The 19,249-nt window shown below is 41.5% G+C and overlaps 1 protein-coding gene across 2 annotated transcripts in view; it reads left to right on the top strand.

Annotated features, from left to right (window-relative positions):
- The first annotated feature begins 6,198 nt into the window (after positions 1-6,198).
- The window catches only part of tmcc1a (transmembrane and coiled-coil domain family 1a), a 40,577-nt gene continuing 27,526 nt past the window's right edge, over positions 6,199-19,249 (top strand). The window contains exons 1-4 of one of the 2 annotated variants that reach the window (XM_046397399.1): positions 6,199-6,328; positions 7,328-7,408; positions 16,010-16,055; positions 17,340-17,620. In XM_046397399.1, coding sequence (XP_046253355.1) covers positions 17,369-17,620 — 252 coding nt within the window. In that variant the 5' untranslated portion in view covers positions 6,199-6,328; positions 7,328-7,408; positions 16,010-16,055; positions 17,340-17,368. Of the gene's footprint in view, positions 6,329-7,327; positions 7,409-16,009; positions 16,056-16,675; positions 17,621-19,249 lie in introns of both variants that reach the window. The other variant, XM_046397397.1, reaches the window with a different exon arrangement.

Here is a 19,249-nt window from a genome sequence, read left to right as displayed (position 1 = left end):
ACCCATTTGCCTGCAGAAATTTGCATGATCGTAATCAGCCACCCCCTAAAGGAAAGAGTTAGGAGGCAATCCCCAGTGACTCGTCTCACCTCCCCACTGTGGGAACTTTGGTGTTCGAGTTCTTGGTGAAGGAGCCCCAGCACTGCCTGCACTGACCTTTCCTAAGAGAGTATGTGAGCTAACTTCCCTGTCAGTGCCCCTCAACTGCAAGCTTCTTCGTTCCCAAGAACTTTAAGAGTTCTTTAAGGTGAAGAGTTCTGTAGCTGGATGCTTTTTGTCCTCTGACCCACATTGGGAACAGGGAGGCAAAATTATGTCTGCTTTGTCTGGTTCATATGTTGGAATATTATATTATCAGACATACTGAGCAGCTATTTGTCTCCTTCGAGGATAATGTGACTGGGAAGGTCCTGTCCAAGATGCAGAGTGCATCACTCAAGCCTCTAGGTGAACAAGAAAAGACCCTCCTCCTGTGGTCTGTGCACGCTATACACATGTTGAAGTGTCAGTGATCCTGTTTGGTGGGGTGAGTGTCGAGGACACATGCAGGGTGGCGTAATGGACTACACCCTGTCTGTTCATACAGTTCCACCTCTTGAATGCGTCTGGTTCATTTTCAGAATCTGCGCTCACGGCAGCAACGCAGGTCTGCTGAAGAGATGGGTGTGTGTGTTTCAGTTACAACTGACCCTACACTCCGGGCATCGCATACCTACATGTCCCTGTGCTGCTTAGAGGAATATGAGCTGCGATAAGCTCCACATTCTTTGGAAGCATATTAAGAGAATTTTATTCAGAGTGGGTTGTGTACGCCCATTTGTGTTTCCCATGGAGACATGCCTATCAAAAAGTAATAACAGTTTGGATGATATGCTGATTTCATTTGGTCTGACTTTAGCAATTATATGTATATGTATATGTATATGTATATGTATATGTATATGTATATGTATATGTATATGTATATGTATATGTATATTTATAAACCAAAAGGGACAGATGGGGTTTGCTTGTGCAAGTCCTTGCAGTCTGAATAACTTTGTAATTGCGATGGTGACAGGTGTTGAAGTAGTTTTGGCAATAATAAAGCCAGGGCAATAGCTGGTGAAATGGGTCTGTCAGTGGCCATTACTGAGTGCTGTAGTTCATTGCTGTAGTCTTGATGATAGCTACCAAACAGAAAAATTTGGAACATTTTCTCTAGTATTAGCATTAGCCATAACAGCTGTCAGCCCTGCTGGCTAGCCCTTGCCTCTGAATGTTAATCCAAAACTCGAATCAGCAATTAGCCCTTTTAGCATGCTCATCACTGTGGAGATGCAGAAACACTGTGGAGGAGGCAGAGTGTCCTGACCTTATCAAAGACTGGATGGCAGTGGCCATGCTCAGAATGTAAAGTGAATGTGTGTGCCAAATCAAGGTAGCAATGGATGGATTAAAAGGATAAGGCCAGTGTTCTTTTGACTTCTTGTTATAATTAATAAACCCCATTTGAACAAAACCAAAAAAGAGCTGTGCTCTCTTGTCATTAAAAACTGTTAAAAATAAAAGCCATGCTGTTGCAATTGGGTGACATGAACATGGGTACTGTATTAAGCATCTTTATTAGGGTATAAATGGGGTTGTATCTATTGCACTGAAGGAGAATGACACCCAAAGCAACAGTAAGCCTACAGCTTTTTAACATGTTTGTGGATGATATTGGAGAGTCATGGGGCCATAAGCAATATAGCCCCTTGCACTGTGGCTGTACAGACAAAACTTGTTAGTGTTAATTTATTGCTGTTTTTGAACTGTGAAGTCTGCAGCAACTCTTTGACGCCATACTTACAGGCACACTGGGGATTTCAGCCAAATGTTCATATCAGTTTGCTGACACACTCACAGTGACAATGCGAACATGCTGATGTTTCGAAGGCATCACGAAGCAGGTTTGCCACTTTAGTTTAGTCAAACATTTGTTAATTACCACTACACACAATATACAGCTGAGGCTGATGGGAAAATCACTTTAGCGGGTATTTGGCCATTAGCCAAAAAACTGGATAAATTAAAATTCTGACCTGGCAATGGCTCTAGATATAAGTTCAGGTACCAGCAAATTTATATCCAGAGATAGAGATATTTAATGATGGTGTTAGGGAAAAAGTCACGGGGATCCCTAAGAATATTAGGATTTATCGTGTGGGAAACATGAAAGATTGTGCAACATTTTGTGTGAATTCATAAACGCTGGAAATAGATGTTAAGTTACAGTATTTCACCGAATGCCACTGTGCATAAGAAATACTCAGGGGGTCTATACTGTCCGTAGAATTTCTCTTCAGTTGACTTTGAAATCCTGTATGTACCAAATACCATGGCAAGAGACATTTCACTCAGAACTAAAAATATTAGTCTCATGTTGGCACCAAGGAAAATTCAGGGAATCATCAAAATCAGTAAGCTACATCCACTTATGTCTGGATGTGGATATGTCTGCACCAAGTAGAAAGATAAGATAACACCATCTTAGTCCTTTAAGCTGCTACACAGATACCGCAGTCTCTGAGGTACCTACAGTATACCCTTAAAACTGAAACTAGATGTTATGGATAACCTGTCATTCATAGAATAGAGTTCATTAAATTTTATATCGAAAGGAGAGCCTGTTGTAACTCCCACTTCCGATGAGCAATTGTTGCTCTGGCAGGATTATTCTAAAACCATGAGGCTTGAGAGAGTCAATTTCCCTGGAGATTAGTTTGACGTAACAAAGCTGGAAGCTCAAGAGACTTACGAGACCCACCAGCATCCACCTCAGTCTCTGCACTATTGATAGACATCAGCAACAGTTGCTGATGTGATGTGCATCAATACTTAAGGGGGAGAACAATTTATAACATGCGAAGAGGAGTAAGTATAATGATGTTGAAAGGTCAAACGCGGGAACAAGAACAGAGATGGAGTCGTATCTCCCTGAGGGCAACCCATGTATGATAGAAGAAAAAGATGTCGCCCCTCAGTCCCCAGGCTTTCCTGTGTTGGGTTCCCAGCTGTGCCCTCACCAGGCTGGGGATCGATGCCTGCCTGCCCACCTCCACTCCCGTGTTCCGGACTCTTCATTAGGCCTGGCCTGCTAGAGTGGATGCTCTAATTGATGAGGGCCACTGAGAGCCAGCATCCTCGCCTGTCGCGCTCTCAGAGAAAGGGTCGCCAGGCATCAGCCGCTCACACTAATCTTTCCCATTATCCTCTGCTCTACTGTGGGAGCAGGAAAAACAGCCAGCCTATGGGTTGTGTGTTTTGAGTGTGTAGTGAATGTTGCATTTAAGCGTGTTTCTGTTTGTGTGTGTGTGACTGTGTGTAAGTAGGTCTGATCAGATTGTGTGAAAAACAGAACGTCATTACACCATCTATGACACTTGTTGGCAGCTTATTTTTTGAGGAAATGGTTGTGAGAAAAACTTTTTTTTTTCCCATTCTGCTGGATGTTTTTCATCTGAACTTGTTTTGTTGCTTAGCACTGCACTTCCTGTTGTTTGAACAATCATTAAGAGCTTTTACAGTAGAGTGACACATAAATACCACAAACTCTGCTCATATGCTGTAGCTGTCTCTCCACTTAACTGCCATTAGTAAGAGTGAACTTATTTCATTTTCACTCACAGTTCCACTGGTGATTCATACATCTCATAGGTCCAATTTTGTTCCTTAATCAATATGATTGAACATTTTAATTTAGAAATTAAAGTGATTTGCAGCATGGCAGTAATAATTTACAGGGTCATTTACAATCTTTGATGGCTTAATGAGAAATTAGATTTAATTTTTTTTTTTTTTTTACTTGTTTCCTCAATCGGTGGCATAACAACTTGGTCCAGGGCTTAGTCAACAAACAGAAAAAGGATGCTGGGGTCAGAGCAGGATTCAAAAAAAGGTAGTATTAGGAGCAGATGTGGTGAAGAAAAAAATAAAGTGTAACTGTGTCTTTTTTCTCGGCTTTTTCGAGTAAAAGACACAGCTATGTACATAGTAGGATGTCACCAGAAACAGACTGTCTGTTTACATCCAGCAGTTTGCTAGTTTGCTAGCCAGAAGAATGGTTTATTTTATCATATTTTATCATTTTATCATGATATCATTATCATTAAACATCCTATAAGCTCTGTGCTTTTAGCTAAATGCTTACTAACATGTGATAATGCAAACATTTTAATGTTTAACAGGTATATTGTTTATCATGTTCACCTCCTCAGTTTAATATCTCTGCACACTGACATTCACCAATTAGAACCAAACACAAAGTACAGCTGTGGCTGATCAAATGATGGATCAAAGTTATATCACAATTCATGAATTTCTATACAAAATTTCTCCCATCTGTGATCATGATGATGATGCCTTGTCGGATATCACAACTGCAGCTTTACTGTACGTGTATGAGTGTTATGTGAAAATTGTTGGATGAATTATGGACGTCTGCACAGTCTAATTTCAAGCAGAAGCACTCACTTTCAGAAGCTCAGTAGCACTCAAATGTAGGATAATGCAATAAGACTCCAGTATTCTTGTTTGAACTTTGTTGTTTACTTGAATGTATATTGTAGAGGACATTTACAATAATGTGAAATGACACACACCCAGAATGAGAGGCAATCTTTTTTCCTTTGGTGTTTTATCATCCTTCCTTTGTTTCATTTTCTGCTACATTTCTTCTCATTTTCCCCGAGTACTACTTTTGACTTGAACAACATGACAGTCAGGACTCACACGCTCACCTTTCCTAAATTCTGAAAGTATTATCAAATTCAATAATAGTCATATAAATATAATCAAACAGAAAACATTGCACAGATTCTGCTAAACGCAGAGATGAATAACTGATGGTCAACATCGGCAGGAGATTTATAAAAAGGTTTTCTTTTCTTTGAATAAAGCAAATCGTCTGTGAAATGAAGGAATGTTGGTTGGTTCTTTTGTCAAACAGACACAAATAAACTAAACACGGTTCTTTAAGGCTCAGTTAGTTTAAGAATAATAATAGTACTGCCAGGTCCAACTGTTCAGTATCAAGAGCAAAATATTGTATTTTACATATTATTTATATGATGTAAAGAACCAATTGTAGGAACAAGGATTATTACATGACTGTGACCCAAAAATAAAAAATAAAATTTCTTTGATACCTGGGTAGTTCAAAATTATCTCACTAGTAAGAGTCCCATAAGCAGAAATTATTTTAATACAGGAACATGAAATTCCCACATTTTCACATACTACAGACAGTATTCTCCCTAACCTCCATGTATCCACTTTTATGTATCCTTTCTCTTCCACTTTCCTCATCTTCTCTAAACCCCACCGGGAGCCCAATGACTCTCCAATGCAGCTGCCACACAGAGGTAATGAACTGGATAGACATCCCTGCATGACAAGACTGTATAGTCCATGTGCAGAGCAGTCAGTGTGGTTTACATATGGGACTAAGTGACAGTAAATTTTGTCTGAAAGAGCAAAGCAATGTTCGGAAACAAACTGCTTCCACTTGCATTTCTGTGTCAGTGTGGACATCTAGTGGAGGCAAATAAAGAGCACAAGTACGGCAAGAAATACCATCACACAGCATTGAGCTTAGTTAATAGACTCTAGCAGAAATATATTCAATAAATTAAACATTTTGTAACACGAGGACAGATGCTGGATATGTCTGTTGGATCACATTGATATACAATATATACAATAATATTCAGCTTTGGGATTAGATATAAGCAGTTGATTCATGGCTGAGATTTTGTCGTGTCCAACTGATATACTGATATTTGTATCTTTCTTTTTCTTTTTTTTTTGATGGGGGGGTTAAAATATGACTATGGGACAAAAGGACATGATTTTGTTGATGTCTGTTAAAGATTGTCAGACAGGACAGTCTTAAACTGTTGGAACAGCATTTGGAACAGCAAGTAAAGATCTGGGTTGAAAAACCATGAATGTTAGGAACCATTGCATTTGCTTTAACGGATGATTCTTGACGTCATTTTCCAGTTTTCTAATTTATATTTTTTAAAAAATGTTCTCTTTATTCTAGCTTGCACATTAAATCTAAACAAGCTGACCTTGCAAGCCAAGGTATAGGTATCACTTTTTAAATAGACGAGTGAGGCCTCATAACACAACACGATCTTTGTTTCTTTTTTAAATGCCCTTTTTGCTGACGTCGTACGTCGTACGCCTTAACGTCAAAACTGGGCGGGACGCCGGACGGTGAGGCGGCTGAACAGCAGTCGGAGGAGGTGTATCGCTTGCTGAACGTTTGTGTCAGCCCAACAGTTTGCTATCACCCTTGTTTGTAAGTGTGAAATGTATTTTTAGTTTGTTGTTGTGGGGTTCTTTTACCGTCAATTCATGCGTGTATGTGATGTGCGCAGCGTTTCTGTGCCACGAGGAAAAGCTGTTAGTGTCGATGTAAATGTAGTTAGTAGCTCTGTGCAGTGACACACTAACGGGACTGTCAACCTGAGTCCGTGAACACACTGCTGCTACTCACTGACATCACTGACCGGCACTGAAATAACATTTCAGAGGCTTTTAGCTTTTTATATATTGCTTTACGTAATTTCACAACTTGCACGAAGGCTTGCCTCTTAGTTCTTTAAAGTATCGTGAAATACGTTATTTGTTTAGGCTCATCTTTCGTCGTGGTCGCTATAACGATATTTAATTTCCTGCGCTTTATTTAAGCATTCATATCCATAGTCATTTGTTGTATTACGTAAAATACAAAACAATTAAAATTATGAAGTATATTGTAGTTATGTACAACAGGTTTGTCTCATTGGCTGTAGCGAAAACACAAATTTAATTGTTGGCACCTGGATATAATTATTTGCTATCAAATTATCATCTAATTTTAAGACTGAAAACTTGTAATGTGGCAGAGTAAAAGTTGCATTTTCAGTTAAGTCATAAAACTTGTTTACCGTGATGCTGTGATATCTTTATGGCTTATGGTATTAGTCAGGGCCCCGCCAGTTGCTTGCAGTCTCCACAAATTTCAGTAAACCCACAGCAGGGCTTATTTGAGTCTCAGCTGGCTAATGCAATCTGATGAGCTGAAGACATTTCATGACATGGTAAGGATGGACATCTACAGCCTTATTAGACCTGATGCTGTGTGTTTTTTCACACAGGAGCATTTTTTTCTGCAGCCTATTACTATCATTGTCTGTGAGGCAGACAGACATTCACACTTACACTAGCATGCAGGCAGATGCAGAGAATACAGTGTGCCAAAGAAGCATTTAGAGGATTACAGTTTCCATATCACTTTCTCTTTTCTTCGTTGAAGACCTGTGGGCCTGATGTAGCAGGTTGTCATCTCCTCTGCAATGAAGTAAATCTGCTCCAGCGACGTGATTATGGACTGAAGGTTTGTTTTCATCCATTTACTCTACTCATCAATTCTGATAACTGTTTCCACCTCTCTTGCTCCATCTCTGGCATTTTTATAACCTGATGCTTTTGACACTGTACTGCATGGACAGTAGATACACATGTAGAGGGTTGGAAGGGTCTGATATGACATGATGTATCCCGCTATCTGCTCAACATACTCTGCTAAGTGGCTGAGAGCTTAGCTGCCCCTTCAGGGCACTGCTAACGCAGCCATTCATGTCTCATTCTGACGGTCAGACCACCACGATGACGTTACCCTCCTCCTCCTCCTCCTCCTCCTCCTATTCCCACTGCATTCACATTGTGCCTTCCCTGTTAGAAGCTGAGCTTAGAATTCTTTGTACGAGTGTCATGTTTTTGTGTATGTCTAAGTGCATGATGCTTATAGAACAGAACTCAGTGGTTTCTAAAGATGAGATTGCCTCCTTTTCTGATTCGTGCTCAGCTTCGTGCAACACTTTAGCATTGGATGCGATAAAGATGTGCTTATCCTAGATCAGATCACAAGATTAACACAGCATGCTGTTTGCTCGCCTTACTGTCGTGGGGGCTGATTAATTGGCTGTGTGTACAAGAAGGCTGTATTTCTTGTAGCAACGCTGCAGGCACAGGAAGATGACATGAAGTACATTATAGTTAAAGTTACGTAGTGGTTTTATATATTTACAATATTAGTAGAGGCTTCTGTGATCAAAACTTCATATGTTCTGATAGGAAGGGGAGACTTTGTGAAGATGATTGACTGCAGAATGTAGTTTTAATCGTGCAATGTTGAGTCTCCTGTAGGGTGGCTGCAATCTTTCAGTTGTTTACATGAAATGTAAGAAGGTACGTGTGTTTGTATGTGTACGATTTAGAGTTGGGTAAAGTGAAATAACTTCATGACATGCATGAATTATTATGTCCACTCCACTGATGTGTCCAAAAACACTGCTGTTTTTATTTATTTTTAAAATTAGTTTCTCCCCACAGTTCTAAGACAGGCAGGTTGTCTGTGAATGTATGATTGTCTCACTGGTGATGTACGGGATTTGAAAGGATTTAGATACTGTGTTTCCTAGAATAAAAACTGGTCATCAATCATGGGTGAGGATGTGATCAAGTAAACCAAGTGAGGGCCAGATAAAGACAATTTTGATTTCTACTTCTTTAATAAATCTAAATCTCAACATCATCTGGGTAGTAATTTGGCTGTGCAAAACCAACCGTGGCTCGACAGGAAATGATATAGGAAACACTCTTTCCTTTCCTCTCTCTCTATATCTCACTCTCTTACCTTCTTCCTCTTCCAACAAGGCTTTGCTGTTTGATAGCCTACAGGTTGGCAGCGGTGTCATAGTGCAGCTTAATTTAGACTCTATGGACTGAAATCATTCTTTACTCTATGCTGCAAACAGAGGCTTTTGCCACTGACAAACATGTACAGTAAGAAGTTTGGCTGTACCATCCTGCTTATCCTATAACAGTGGACAGACTGATGCCTGGGTCCAGATGTTTGAATCCGCTCATTTAGCTGAACTGACTGATGCTGGAAATGAAGTGTAATGTCCTGACATTTCAGTCCATCATCAGGCATGACAGACTGTGTTTATTCTTTCCAGCAGTACCGACTCCCACACTTCCAGAATGAAGGTGAAATTCCTTTATAAAAGCTGTGGTTTCTAGTGGCAACGAGCTGCCTGCTTCCCTGTGATCCCTTCCTGTTTGAAGACAGAGGCAAAAAGAGGCAGAGGTCACACAGCGTGAAAAGAGTTTACATTTTAAAGCAGGGTTGAGATCGGTGTTTTGGTATAGTAGGATGGGTTTACAATTTTTCAGGACTAAAGTGCCCTTCAGCAGTCTGAGTTGGACAGATCAAGTGAGTATCTTTCATTATATAAAGTTATGTTAGTATTAAGTCTGTCCCTATTGAACACCATTAACAAAAAAAAAAAAAAAATTGAATTTTCTACTAAAATCCTTGTAACCGACTTGACTTCTCTAACTTGGACAGCTGCAGCTCCGCATTAGCTTCTGATAAGCTCTCAAATGTATTTTTACATGGAACGGCAACTGTGGACTGCCAATTATTATGTTACATAGACAGAAAACAACAGAATTTTGATCATTTTTTTGTTCCAGTCTTCAAATGGTGGAATTTAGAAGAGTGGATATTAATATGTGGCGATCAGGATGAATATCTTCTGTTAGCTTAATTCTTCTCCCAGACTGTATAGACTTGATATGGTTGACCCACAGTGTACGTGTTGAGCCCAATATTACACTCCGAGTAAAAGCTTCAAGACCAGAGCTTAGATGTGCTGATCCCCTCTAACCACCTTAGTGGCCTGTGGAGGTGTCTGATTACTTGAGCTCAGAGGTCTGACTGAAGAGTTATTTTAATATGTGAGGATTCAGATGATATATATCTATACCTCGAAAAGCTGTTCTCACCTACAGGCTCCACGAAGAGCTAGATGCCCCATGGCCTGTTAACCTGGCGGGTTTCTCTCCTAAGTTGCATAAAATGTGTGCTGACCCTGACACACATTCTCTTTCTCATTCCTTATGTCTGTGCACCTTTAACACAATCTCTGGTATGAGATTTCAGCTGGTGTGTAGGTGCTTTCCAGCCTGTTGACAGTTGGTGATGCGCTGCCGGAGCTGGTGGAACATGAGCTAAGTTGGCCAAGTTGGAGGCTTGGCCACTGGCCCCTTCTATAACATCTGTTGTACTAGTAAACTGCAAGAGAGTGAGATCCTCAGTAGCACCGTTAGATGGGACGCGGTAGGTCGGCGCTGAGTGGTGTTGTAGTTGCTGTCAACATGGAGCAGCGTCAGTTTCGTGCTCATAGTGAATTATTCATGAGGATACTTGCTGTGGTGTTGAGCACAGATACAAAGGTGTGTCTTAAATAAGCCCCATCTAACGTGAAAAAAAAAAAATATAACATACAGCCTGGTGACTAATATCCAGTCTTCATTTTAGTTTCGCTGGCCTCCCGTTTAGGTTCATTCTCTGCCTCCATACCTCAGAGATGCATGTGATATTTACAGCCTCGCACGACCATAAAAAACACACACAATAGTTCCTCTGTGGAGATGAAAGTCAAATAAGCAAAGTTCCTTTGCTACTTTGTCTTTGCAGTATCCCCTATTACACATTCTGTTAGGTAGTCTTAGATGACTCAGACTTGCTTCACACCCAGTATACCACCTGTTGTTTCCTTTGTGTGAGTGTGTCTTTTGACTGTATGTGTGCATATGTATGTTTTCTGTTTGTTTTGCGATCAGTATTTTATTGCTGTTCACAGCAATCTGAATGCAGGGTGGTGGTAACGGGGGATGTAGTCACAGTCACAGTCAGAGTTCAAATAAAATCAGAAATATTATGTAAGGCAGATTTCCATGGCCGCACTCTCGGGTTTTGTCTTTTTTAGTTTTATATTTTGGAGAAAATCCAGTCAGTTAACACAGATATCAGATATGAATCAGTCTCAAATAACATCTGTTTCCTTTCTTTAACTTTTGAATACAACTCTGTGGTATCATTAAGCAAACACTAATGTGTTTTTTGTTTTTGTTTTTTTGTTTTTTTTATTCTGCATGTGTGAGTAAATGATTGTGTCAGGTTTGTCTTGCTCTTGGAAAGCGTACAAGAGTGCAGCTTTGGCAGAACTGCCTCCCTGTGAGTTCCATCTTACACAATGGGGTGTTGTGCCTCCCTCTGTCAGGGAACTACCTGCCATTCACCTCCTCATTCAGACGCACTCCGTGCTGAGTGTCCGAGCTGAGCCCGACACGGCCAGGCGAAACACGCCTTGGACAGATGCCTTTGATCCAGTCTGGCCTCTTTCATTCGCTCTGTAACCTTCTGCCTGTCTTCTCTGACTTACTCTCTGTTTGATACAAAGAGTTGTGTCTCTTATCATACGCTGCAGTATGCTGAAGTCATCTCCTGCACTGTCAGAAATGACACGAGTCTGCTATTCGATGCCCTCTGCCACACACACACACTCTGACACACACGTAAATACAATAACGATTGTTCCTGTTTCCTGTCTATGCTGTCATTATGCAGCTGCTGAATGAGATATGGTCCAGTTTCCATCAGGCAAACACAACACACACATACACACACATACATAGGCACATTTCCACACAAAGCCATTCCCAGTATCTCTGTCTTTCTCTTTCCTTTTCTGTCTTTGTTAGATAAAAACTCAAACACATATTTGTGCATGCAGTCACACACAAACTGCTGCCAGAACTCTCTGGCCTAATTCCCCTCTTATTGATGTGTGTCTGTCAGTGAAAGAGGCGCAGCACAAAGAGCAGTGATGGGCCTGTGTGTGGCTCGGAGGGAACAAAGAGTGGTCTATACCACCGCCAGCTCTCAGACTCTTCTGGAAACACTGCATGGGCTTGTTTAAGCTATGGCCATATTTTGAGTTACGCGATTGTATGTTCAACAATGAACAACATGGATGCTTCAGTGTCAAAGAGCATGGGCCAGATTGACCTCCACTTGTGCTGGTCGTGTCCAGTATGCAACTTTTTTTATGCCAAGAGTACAATTAAATAGAATAGCGAAGAAGAGAAAGTGATCAGGCTACAGTGCAGATGGTTACTTTGGAGCTACTGTAAGTGTGACAGTATTTGCATGAAAAGACTGTAATCTTCTACGCAGTACTGGCAAATAATTTATTTCACATTATGCTAAATTGTACATTGTCTGCTTTATCACTCATTGTAACACTGGAGCTTAAGCTGCTTTTTAAATAATCGCCTTTGATTGCCTTTTTTGTTCAATTATGATAATGGACGTTACTGTAGAATCCTTCACTGCCACATCTTCATCAATATAATCTTTCTGCCTGATGAAGCTGCAGCTATCTATTCAGAGAGCTAAAGTGGGCATTTACAGGCAGCTGTGATATTGTGAATCATTGTTAAATATTAGCAATTGACAGAGCCGGTTTAAATGAAGCAAAGAATCCTGAAAGTTAAAGAAACAGCACGATTGTGGTTAAGTCCTTATCCCTTCATTCCATTAAATTTGATCCATCCTTATAATTCACACATGCTAGACATTGTCGGCTAAGTGACAAATCACCAATCCCCCCGTCCAAAAGCCTGCCAGTGCCAGAGCTCTCTCTAGTTCAGCTGGCTAAAGACAATGACAACGGGATTGGACAACTGGCCTCTCAGCTGAATGGAATGAGCTACAGAGGACAAGGACAAGGATGTGTGTGTGTGTGTGTGTGTGTGGGTTATTTATACAAGGATATGAGCGAGGGTGACATGGCTCTAGAGAGGCTATTGTCCATGTTGCAATTTGTAATTCACCTTTGACAGCACTGTCAGATTTCTGAGAAACATGCTGACTCACTGAGGCTGCTGACCCCACTTGCACTGACACCTGTTAATCACTGATAATCACTGATCTGTTTCTGTAGTGGTCAGGGCTTAAATACAAAATACATCTGTCCACTAGCATGTTTCTGAGGTTGATCCGATTAGCAGGTGAAGAGGAAATGTTCCTTAGAGGATCACCAAACTATAGTATTGCATATTTGTTCAAATAATCTGAAGAATGGTCTTGTATTCACATTACATTTCACTGTAATTGTAATATTTTATAGAGTTTTAGAAATAAAACAGAATCCTCTTTCAGATACTTAATACTGTCGATACAAATACTTACCTGTGTAGACTTGTGCAGTAGCATTTTGGTGCACTGTCAGAGTAGTATGATGTGGTGAAATTAAGTAGTTCGGGTCAGAACAGGGCAGTCATCATTCAAAGATCCATCTGGCGTTTGTTCTTCTGCATGGCCACCTCATCAAGGTGGAACGACAAGCCGTGCTTCAATTAAACACAGATGCAGGACCTCTCATACTTACACAAGTGTACGCACCAAGTCTGACAATAAACCTTTGTCCTCCGAAGGCTCCTGAAAGAGGATTTAGTTTGGATATAAAACCGTAGGCAATCAAGAAAACATCCAATCCAGCATTGGGATCATCCTGGGGATGAAGGGGGGGATTTGCAGACACAGAGGGAGGGATGGACACCAGGGATGGGACAGGGCTTCAGGATTAACTTAGGTTTACCCCACCACATGCAACACAGTGCTTCATCTGAATCGGTTACACTTCACTGTGACTGAAAGAAAATGCCACTTCCTGTCTTTGTGTGAGGGTACATGCACAATAATAGTAAGTATGCATGCATGTTACACTTGTGTGCATGGCTATTTGCCTTCTCTGGTCACACAGGAAGTCCATAGAAAGTTCAAGACGAAAAGGAAATAAAGAAAATTCATAGCTAAAATGAAATTTAATCAATGAAGAAACAAAGGCTCAGTGCTGTTAAAAAGTTTTCATTGCATTGTACTGAACTCCATGGTAATATTAAATTCTATTTTACATATTTAACTTTTAAATTATTATGTTCAGATGCTATAAACAGATTTCCTTCATATTATGTTGTGTAAGATATAATTAGCGGAGTATTTACAACAGAAGAGTGTATTACGATAACTGTGTGTCATTGATGAACTGTGTTTACACTGACAAAATATTAAAATATATTAAATCGTCGCCCAGTTGTAATCAGTAGACCATACCAAGTTGTAGCTGTGTCATCATTAGTATGAAAGGCAGCACAATATTTTAAGACAGTTCAGCACCTACTCTCTTTATGTCTTTATGTCTCTCTCTAGTAGCCAACAGTCACATCTAACTGATTGGCATCAGTACAAAGTACATCCTCCAAATTGAACACATTAGTGCCTGCTGAATGTCCCCATTAAATAGAAATGATAAGGCCAGAATTCTGATCAGCTGTGGATAAAGTAGAAGCTGCTGTGTGAATGTGTTTCTGGACATTGTGAAAAGTGATATGCTACCTGCCAGTAGCTTCAGGCTCCTTCTCCTTCTATCTTTGGCAAGAGGGTAAAACTGAACCGCCGACTGCATTGATAGAGATGAGAATCAAGTCTGTCACAGCTTCATTAAGATAGATTACATTCTTCTAGTTATAGTGAGAGTGTGTATCTGAGTGTGTGTGTGTGTATATGTCTGTCCAACTTTGTGTTATTCTTCACAACCTGACAGTGCAGCTGAAGGAATATAGCTTGAGTGTTTAACATTCCCTCCCCAGGGCTCTGAATGTTCCTGCCTCGTTGTTTTGCTTCCCTCAATGGGAGCAACTATTGATGCTGCAGGGAGGCTCAGGCCGACTGCCTGTCTGCCTGTGGGTCTGTCTCTGAGGTGATCACTGTTCCACCAATAAGGTTCTTTCTTGAGCAAGACAGCTTGTATGTTATCAGGTGTCCACTCGGTTGGGATTGTCGTTGACTTGGATTCAGCTCGACAGCATGTGAGGTTGCAGGAGGCGATCATGCACTCTGTTCTGTGTTTGTCACAGTGCACTGTATGTTGTTTCTAGTGCGGAAGCCCTTGTCTCTTGGTACTGCCACAGAATAAGCCTTTTGGGATACTAAATGAGCTCTTTAGACACACAGTGTCACTGTATTTCCAGTTTAATATGCTCAGTTGTATGTATGTCTGACTTTGCCAGACCAAAAATTCACAACTACAAGTTAGTCAGAAACCTCTTAGTTTTTTATATGTAAGGGGTTGAGGTCCTCCTGTGCCAGTGGGCACAGACGTAAATCCCTCTGTATGTAATTGGATAGACCTCCAACCAATCAGAGCAACGATACCTGTGATGTAGCTTAACTATCGTAAGACAAAAGGTTAGGTAGATGGTTCCGACATCCAATTTGTATGGCTTCACACAATGCTAAGATGTTTGGCATGACATGATTTAGTAACCAACTCTTAAGTAGCAAATCATTTGTATGTAAGGTGAACTTTGTCAGCAATAATACACATCTCACCATATCAGCCAAGGACTCCTGACTTCAAAATGAAAGTTGGCAGCATCTGATGTGGATTTCAGTCTCGTGTTGACTCCAGGCTTCCAGTTTGTTGCTTCCCTGATCTCTTTGTTCATGAGAGTGACCAGCAGAGAAAAACAGTGATAGCCTCTGGGTTTTCACTGTGCCAAATCTTTTTGGTGACCAGTGGGGCAGTTGGTCTGTTAGACTTTCATGAAATCTAGTCTGAAGCAAAGCTTCCTTATCATCAAAAGCTTTAGGTGGGGTGGTTTGTTCTTCTTTCAGAGAAAATATACTGTCCAGTTTGTGATCTTTAATACTGACACAAGAGCATATTCAACAGAACCGTTCACATGCAGTCCTTGTATTAAACCCACCCCATATCAGGAAAACATTTTGTGATTGGCCCGAGCCATTCCAGGTCACCTGGGAATCTGTCTGAATGAGAGGGATACACATCTGTCAGAGCAAGTAAAACCTAAGTTTGGAGATTCATCTGTTCCCAGGCAACAGTGTGTTTACAGCTCACAGTGAAAGTGATTATTGATTGGAAACAGAATGACATACTGTGTACTTGTTTGAGTATCTTGATGTCAGTGAGTAAAATGAAGACTCAAATTTTTAATCCTAAAAATGACTCTGTTTTTCTTTTTTTGGTCTCCCTCCCTCTATCCACATCCCTTTCAGGTATTCCACAAGACTGAGTCACACCCGGCTGACAGTAGAGCTGATGGTAGGTGCAGTTTTCTTCTTCAGATGTGAGTCATTATCTCTTTACCTCTTTCATGCTTCTATTCTTTTCTTCATCTTTTTCTTTATTCTGTCACCCTCTTGTGCCTTTCTGGCTCCAGCCCCCTCTAGCCTGTTGTTTATTTTCTTAGCGTGAATGTTGCTGCTTTCTTCTGAATTCATTTGATACATCATCGTCTGATTTTTGAGTAATGCTCGACAATCTGAATCCAGTTTGTGTTCCTTTATTACATGTATTTCCGCATCATGACGCAATGGTCTGTTTGAATGTAGAATGATTCAGAGACCTGGCACAGCTGTCACTGAGGCAGCTTGTCTGGTGCTATCCTGAGCTTTCAACGACAGTACTTATCCTTCTTTATTTTCAATTTACAGTTCCAATGTTGCTTATTCATTTTGGTGCTTCAGTACAGGCTAATGATGTCCGGCATGCAAACTGTAAAACTCCAGTCTGACTACTGTGCAGTCACACTTTTGTTCATTTGTATAAAATTTCAAAGATGCTAATGGGAATGAGTTAAAGTGAAATTTAATGATTGCATGTCACTGGATCAAGGCAACATTCCACCTCTCATCATCCATATCTCTCTCTCTTTGCGCTAGACCAGCATGGCTACTTGTCCCTGAATAAAAGCTGCATGCTCCCTCTCTGGATTCATCCCTCTGACTGCCACTGAGCTGATCCAACCCTCCATCAGACAGTCCCATCTCCATCTCGCTCCGTCTCTCTGTGTCTCTTACATTCCTCTCTGCTGTGCTCTGCTGCTATCTTGCTTTTTCTCCCTCACTCATTGTCCTGGTATAACCCTCTGCATGTATAGAGAAAAGTATTAGCAGAATGAATAGGACTTTTTTTCCCTGCTGTTCATGAGAGGTCAACAGGGCCATATGCAGCAGGGGGAGGATTGTCAAAGTGAGGTAGTGGGTGTGGGCCCCAGTTCAGGTCCTGGAACTAGAAGAGAGTCAGCAGGGTCACAAGGCCCAGGGCTGAAGAGGGCCTCATCCCAGTCAGAGCACCCCTCCTTCAGTAAGATGAGCCAAAACGCCAGGGAGAGCATGGGGGTCCTTGGCCAGGGACTGAAACAGCTGTTCCAGCAGCAGCGCAAACGCTTCTCCCTTTTTCGCTCAGGCATCCCCTCCTCATCTTCCTCCTCATCTTCCTCTGTAATGTCGGCAGGTGGCACCTCCACCTCCGCCCCTGAGGATGCGTTGGGGCCCAGCTGTCTTGAATCTGACCACTTCTCTGCTGCTGTGGTTCCCTCTGCAGCTGGGCAGGGCTCAGTCGCTGCAGGCACAATGAGGCGTGGGACCAGCCTCCAGAGCCGGCGCAGTAAGGGGTCCGGTTCTGGCAGTGGAGACCGTGATCCTCTCCTGAGGGGTAGCCCCCAGGCCCCACACCGCCGCAACACTCACGATCCACAGCAGCACACCAGTCGTCCACGGTCCTCTTCCACCACTGACACCACACCCAGCAGTCCCACCCCTGGATACGCTGGCGGTGATGTGGTGCTGTCATCAGGGTATCAGTCCACAGAGGAGACAGATCGGGTAAGTGACAGCAGCCATGAATCATATTGTCACTACACAGACTGAACGATGTGTCTCTTTTACCCCTTTACCAGTGTCAGACCATGTTTTTCAGTGAAATGTCAATTAAATGCTGAAGTTCACTTGCTATTGATGTAACATTCCTACTTGTTTTAGCTGTGAAAGAAAGAGGAAATTCTTTACTGAGATCTGATGTTTACTGACTATTAATTCAGAATCAACGTTAATCCAAGCTGAGGCCAGATAATCACGGTGCAGCTTGCTAAAAAGTGAATCACACAGAGCACATGCATGCACATACATAGATACATACTAACATGTACCAATGCAGCCAGTGTTAAGAATAGTTTCCCAGTTCTTCAGTTCTGTCTTGAAACTATAGTTTCATGCCCATTTGAACATTGAAACTACTTTTGCATGGTGTAATAATTCCCTGCGTTTACACTGTCCATTAAGAGATCCGTGCCTAAAATTTCACATTCCCTATTCTGTGCCAAAATACATTCAGAAATGAATGTGATGCTGGTCTGACTAAGATAAACTTGAAAATCTGTTTTAATGTGTATGATCACCTGACTATGGTTTTAAAGACAGACTTTAAAATTGTCGATCTGGCGGAATGGTTTTGACCTAGGCTCACAGTATGTGTTGCAATATGCATCAGTGTACTCGGAAAATCTTTCCTTTCATATCCTGCTTTTATAATCGTCTATTTATGTAGTACATTTGAAGTCTGTAATGGATAATAAGGAACATTGTTTTAAACCTGAAACCTGAAAAGCCAGTTACAATCACATCCTTTATGCCAAGCGTGTATTTTTTACCGCCTTTAGTATCTCTGACTTCAATTTGTTCTGTTTGCCACCAGATGGCACTGTCAGATCAGCTAACCCGCTGTGAGCAGCTGTGGGCTTGGTTCATGTGGAGGTTGTGTTTGCATTATGAGTTCATGTTTGCTGTAGACTAGACTGATATTTGGGTTAATGAAATAAGCTGTGCCAAGGACTTGGTATCAATGACTCGCTGATAGAGTGATGGCTGGCAGTGAATCCAGTGGTGGGCAGTAAGTGTGGACCAGTGGGTGGTGATATCCATGTTAACTGACAGCTTTAAACTGTGAGTGAATTTAATATATCCCCCACCCCCTCTGCATCCGCAAAATCAAGTATCCTTCAGTCCTGTGTTAATGACCTCACCTGGGATGACGGAGCAGGGCTGAAAGCCAGACATCTGTGCTCCGTTAGTCCTGCTGCTATGATGGACGACCATCAACCATTCTGTGGTGTGTTGCTTGCCCTGGACAGAGACGATAACCTGTCTTGCCCATCACTAGCTAACATCACAGCCCCCGTCTCTGCACAGCAACACAGCAATGTCATCAAGGTCATCCAAGCTGTCGCCGTGGTTACCCCAGAACTTGCAGCAGGACCTACGCCTACACCTACGTCCTGTTTTTGTTGCCATAGTAACAGTGTGGTCAACCCTGTAGGTGTGTGGCATCCTGCCGTTGGCTGAGGTTGAGGGTTGCTTAGCTTGTCTAAATTTTAGTTTGTATCAGGAATGATGAATCTTTCTTTTCTCCTCTTTGTTTTCAAATATTTTCCCCCTGCATCCCCCCTTTCTTTTCTT

This window comes from Scatophagus argus, chromosome 8, assembly GCF_020382885.2.
Source record: "Scatophagus argus isolate fScaArg1 chromosome 8, fScaArg1.pri, whole genome shotgun sequence".
Taxonomy (NCBI): Eukaryota; Metazoa; Chordata; class Actinopteri; family Scatophagidae; genus Scatophagus; species Scatophagus argus.
Note: the sequence above shows the minus strand (reverse complement) of the source record. Positions and strands in the feature narration are given on the sequence as shown.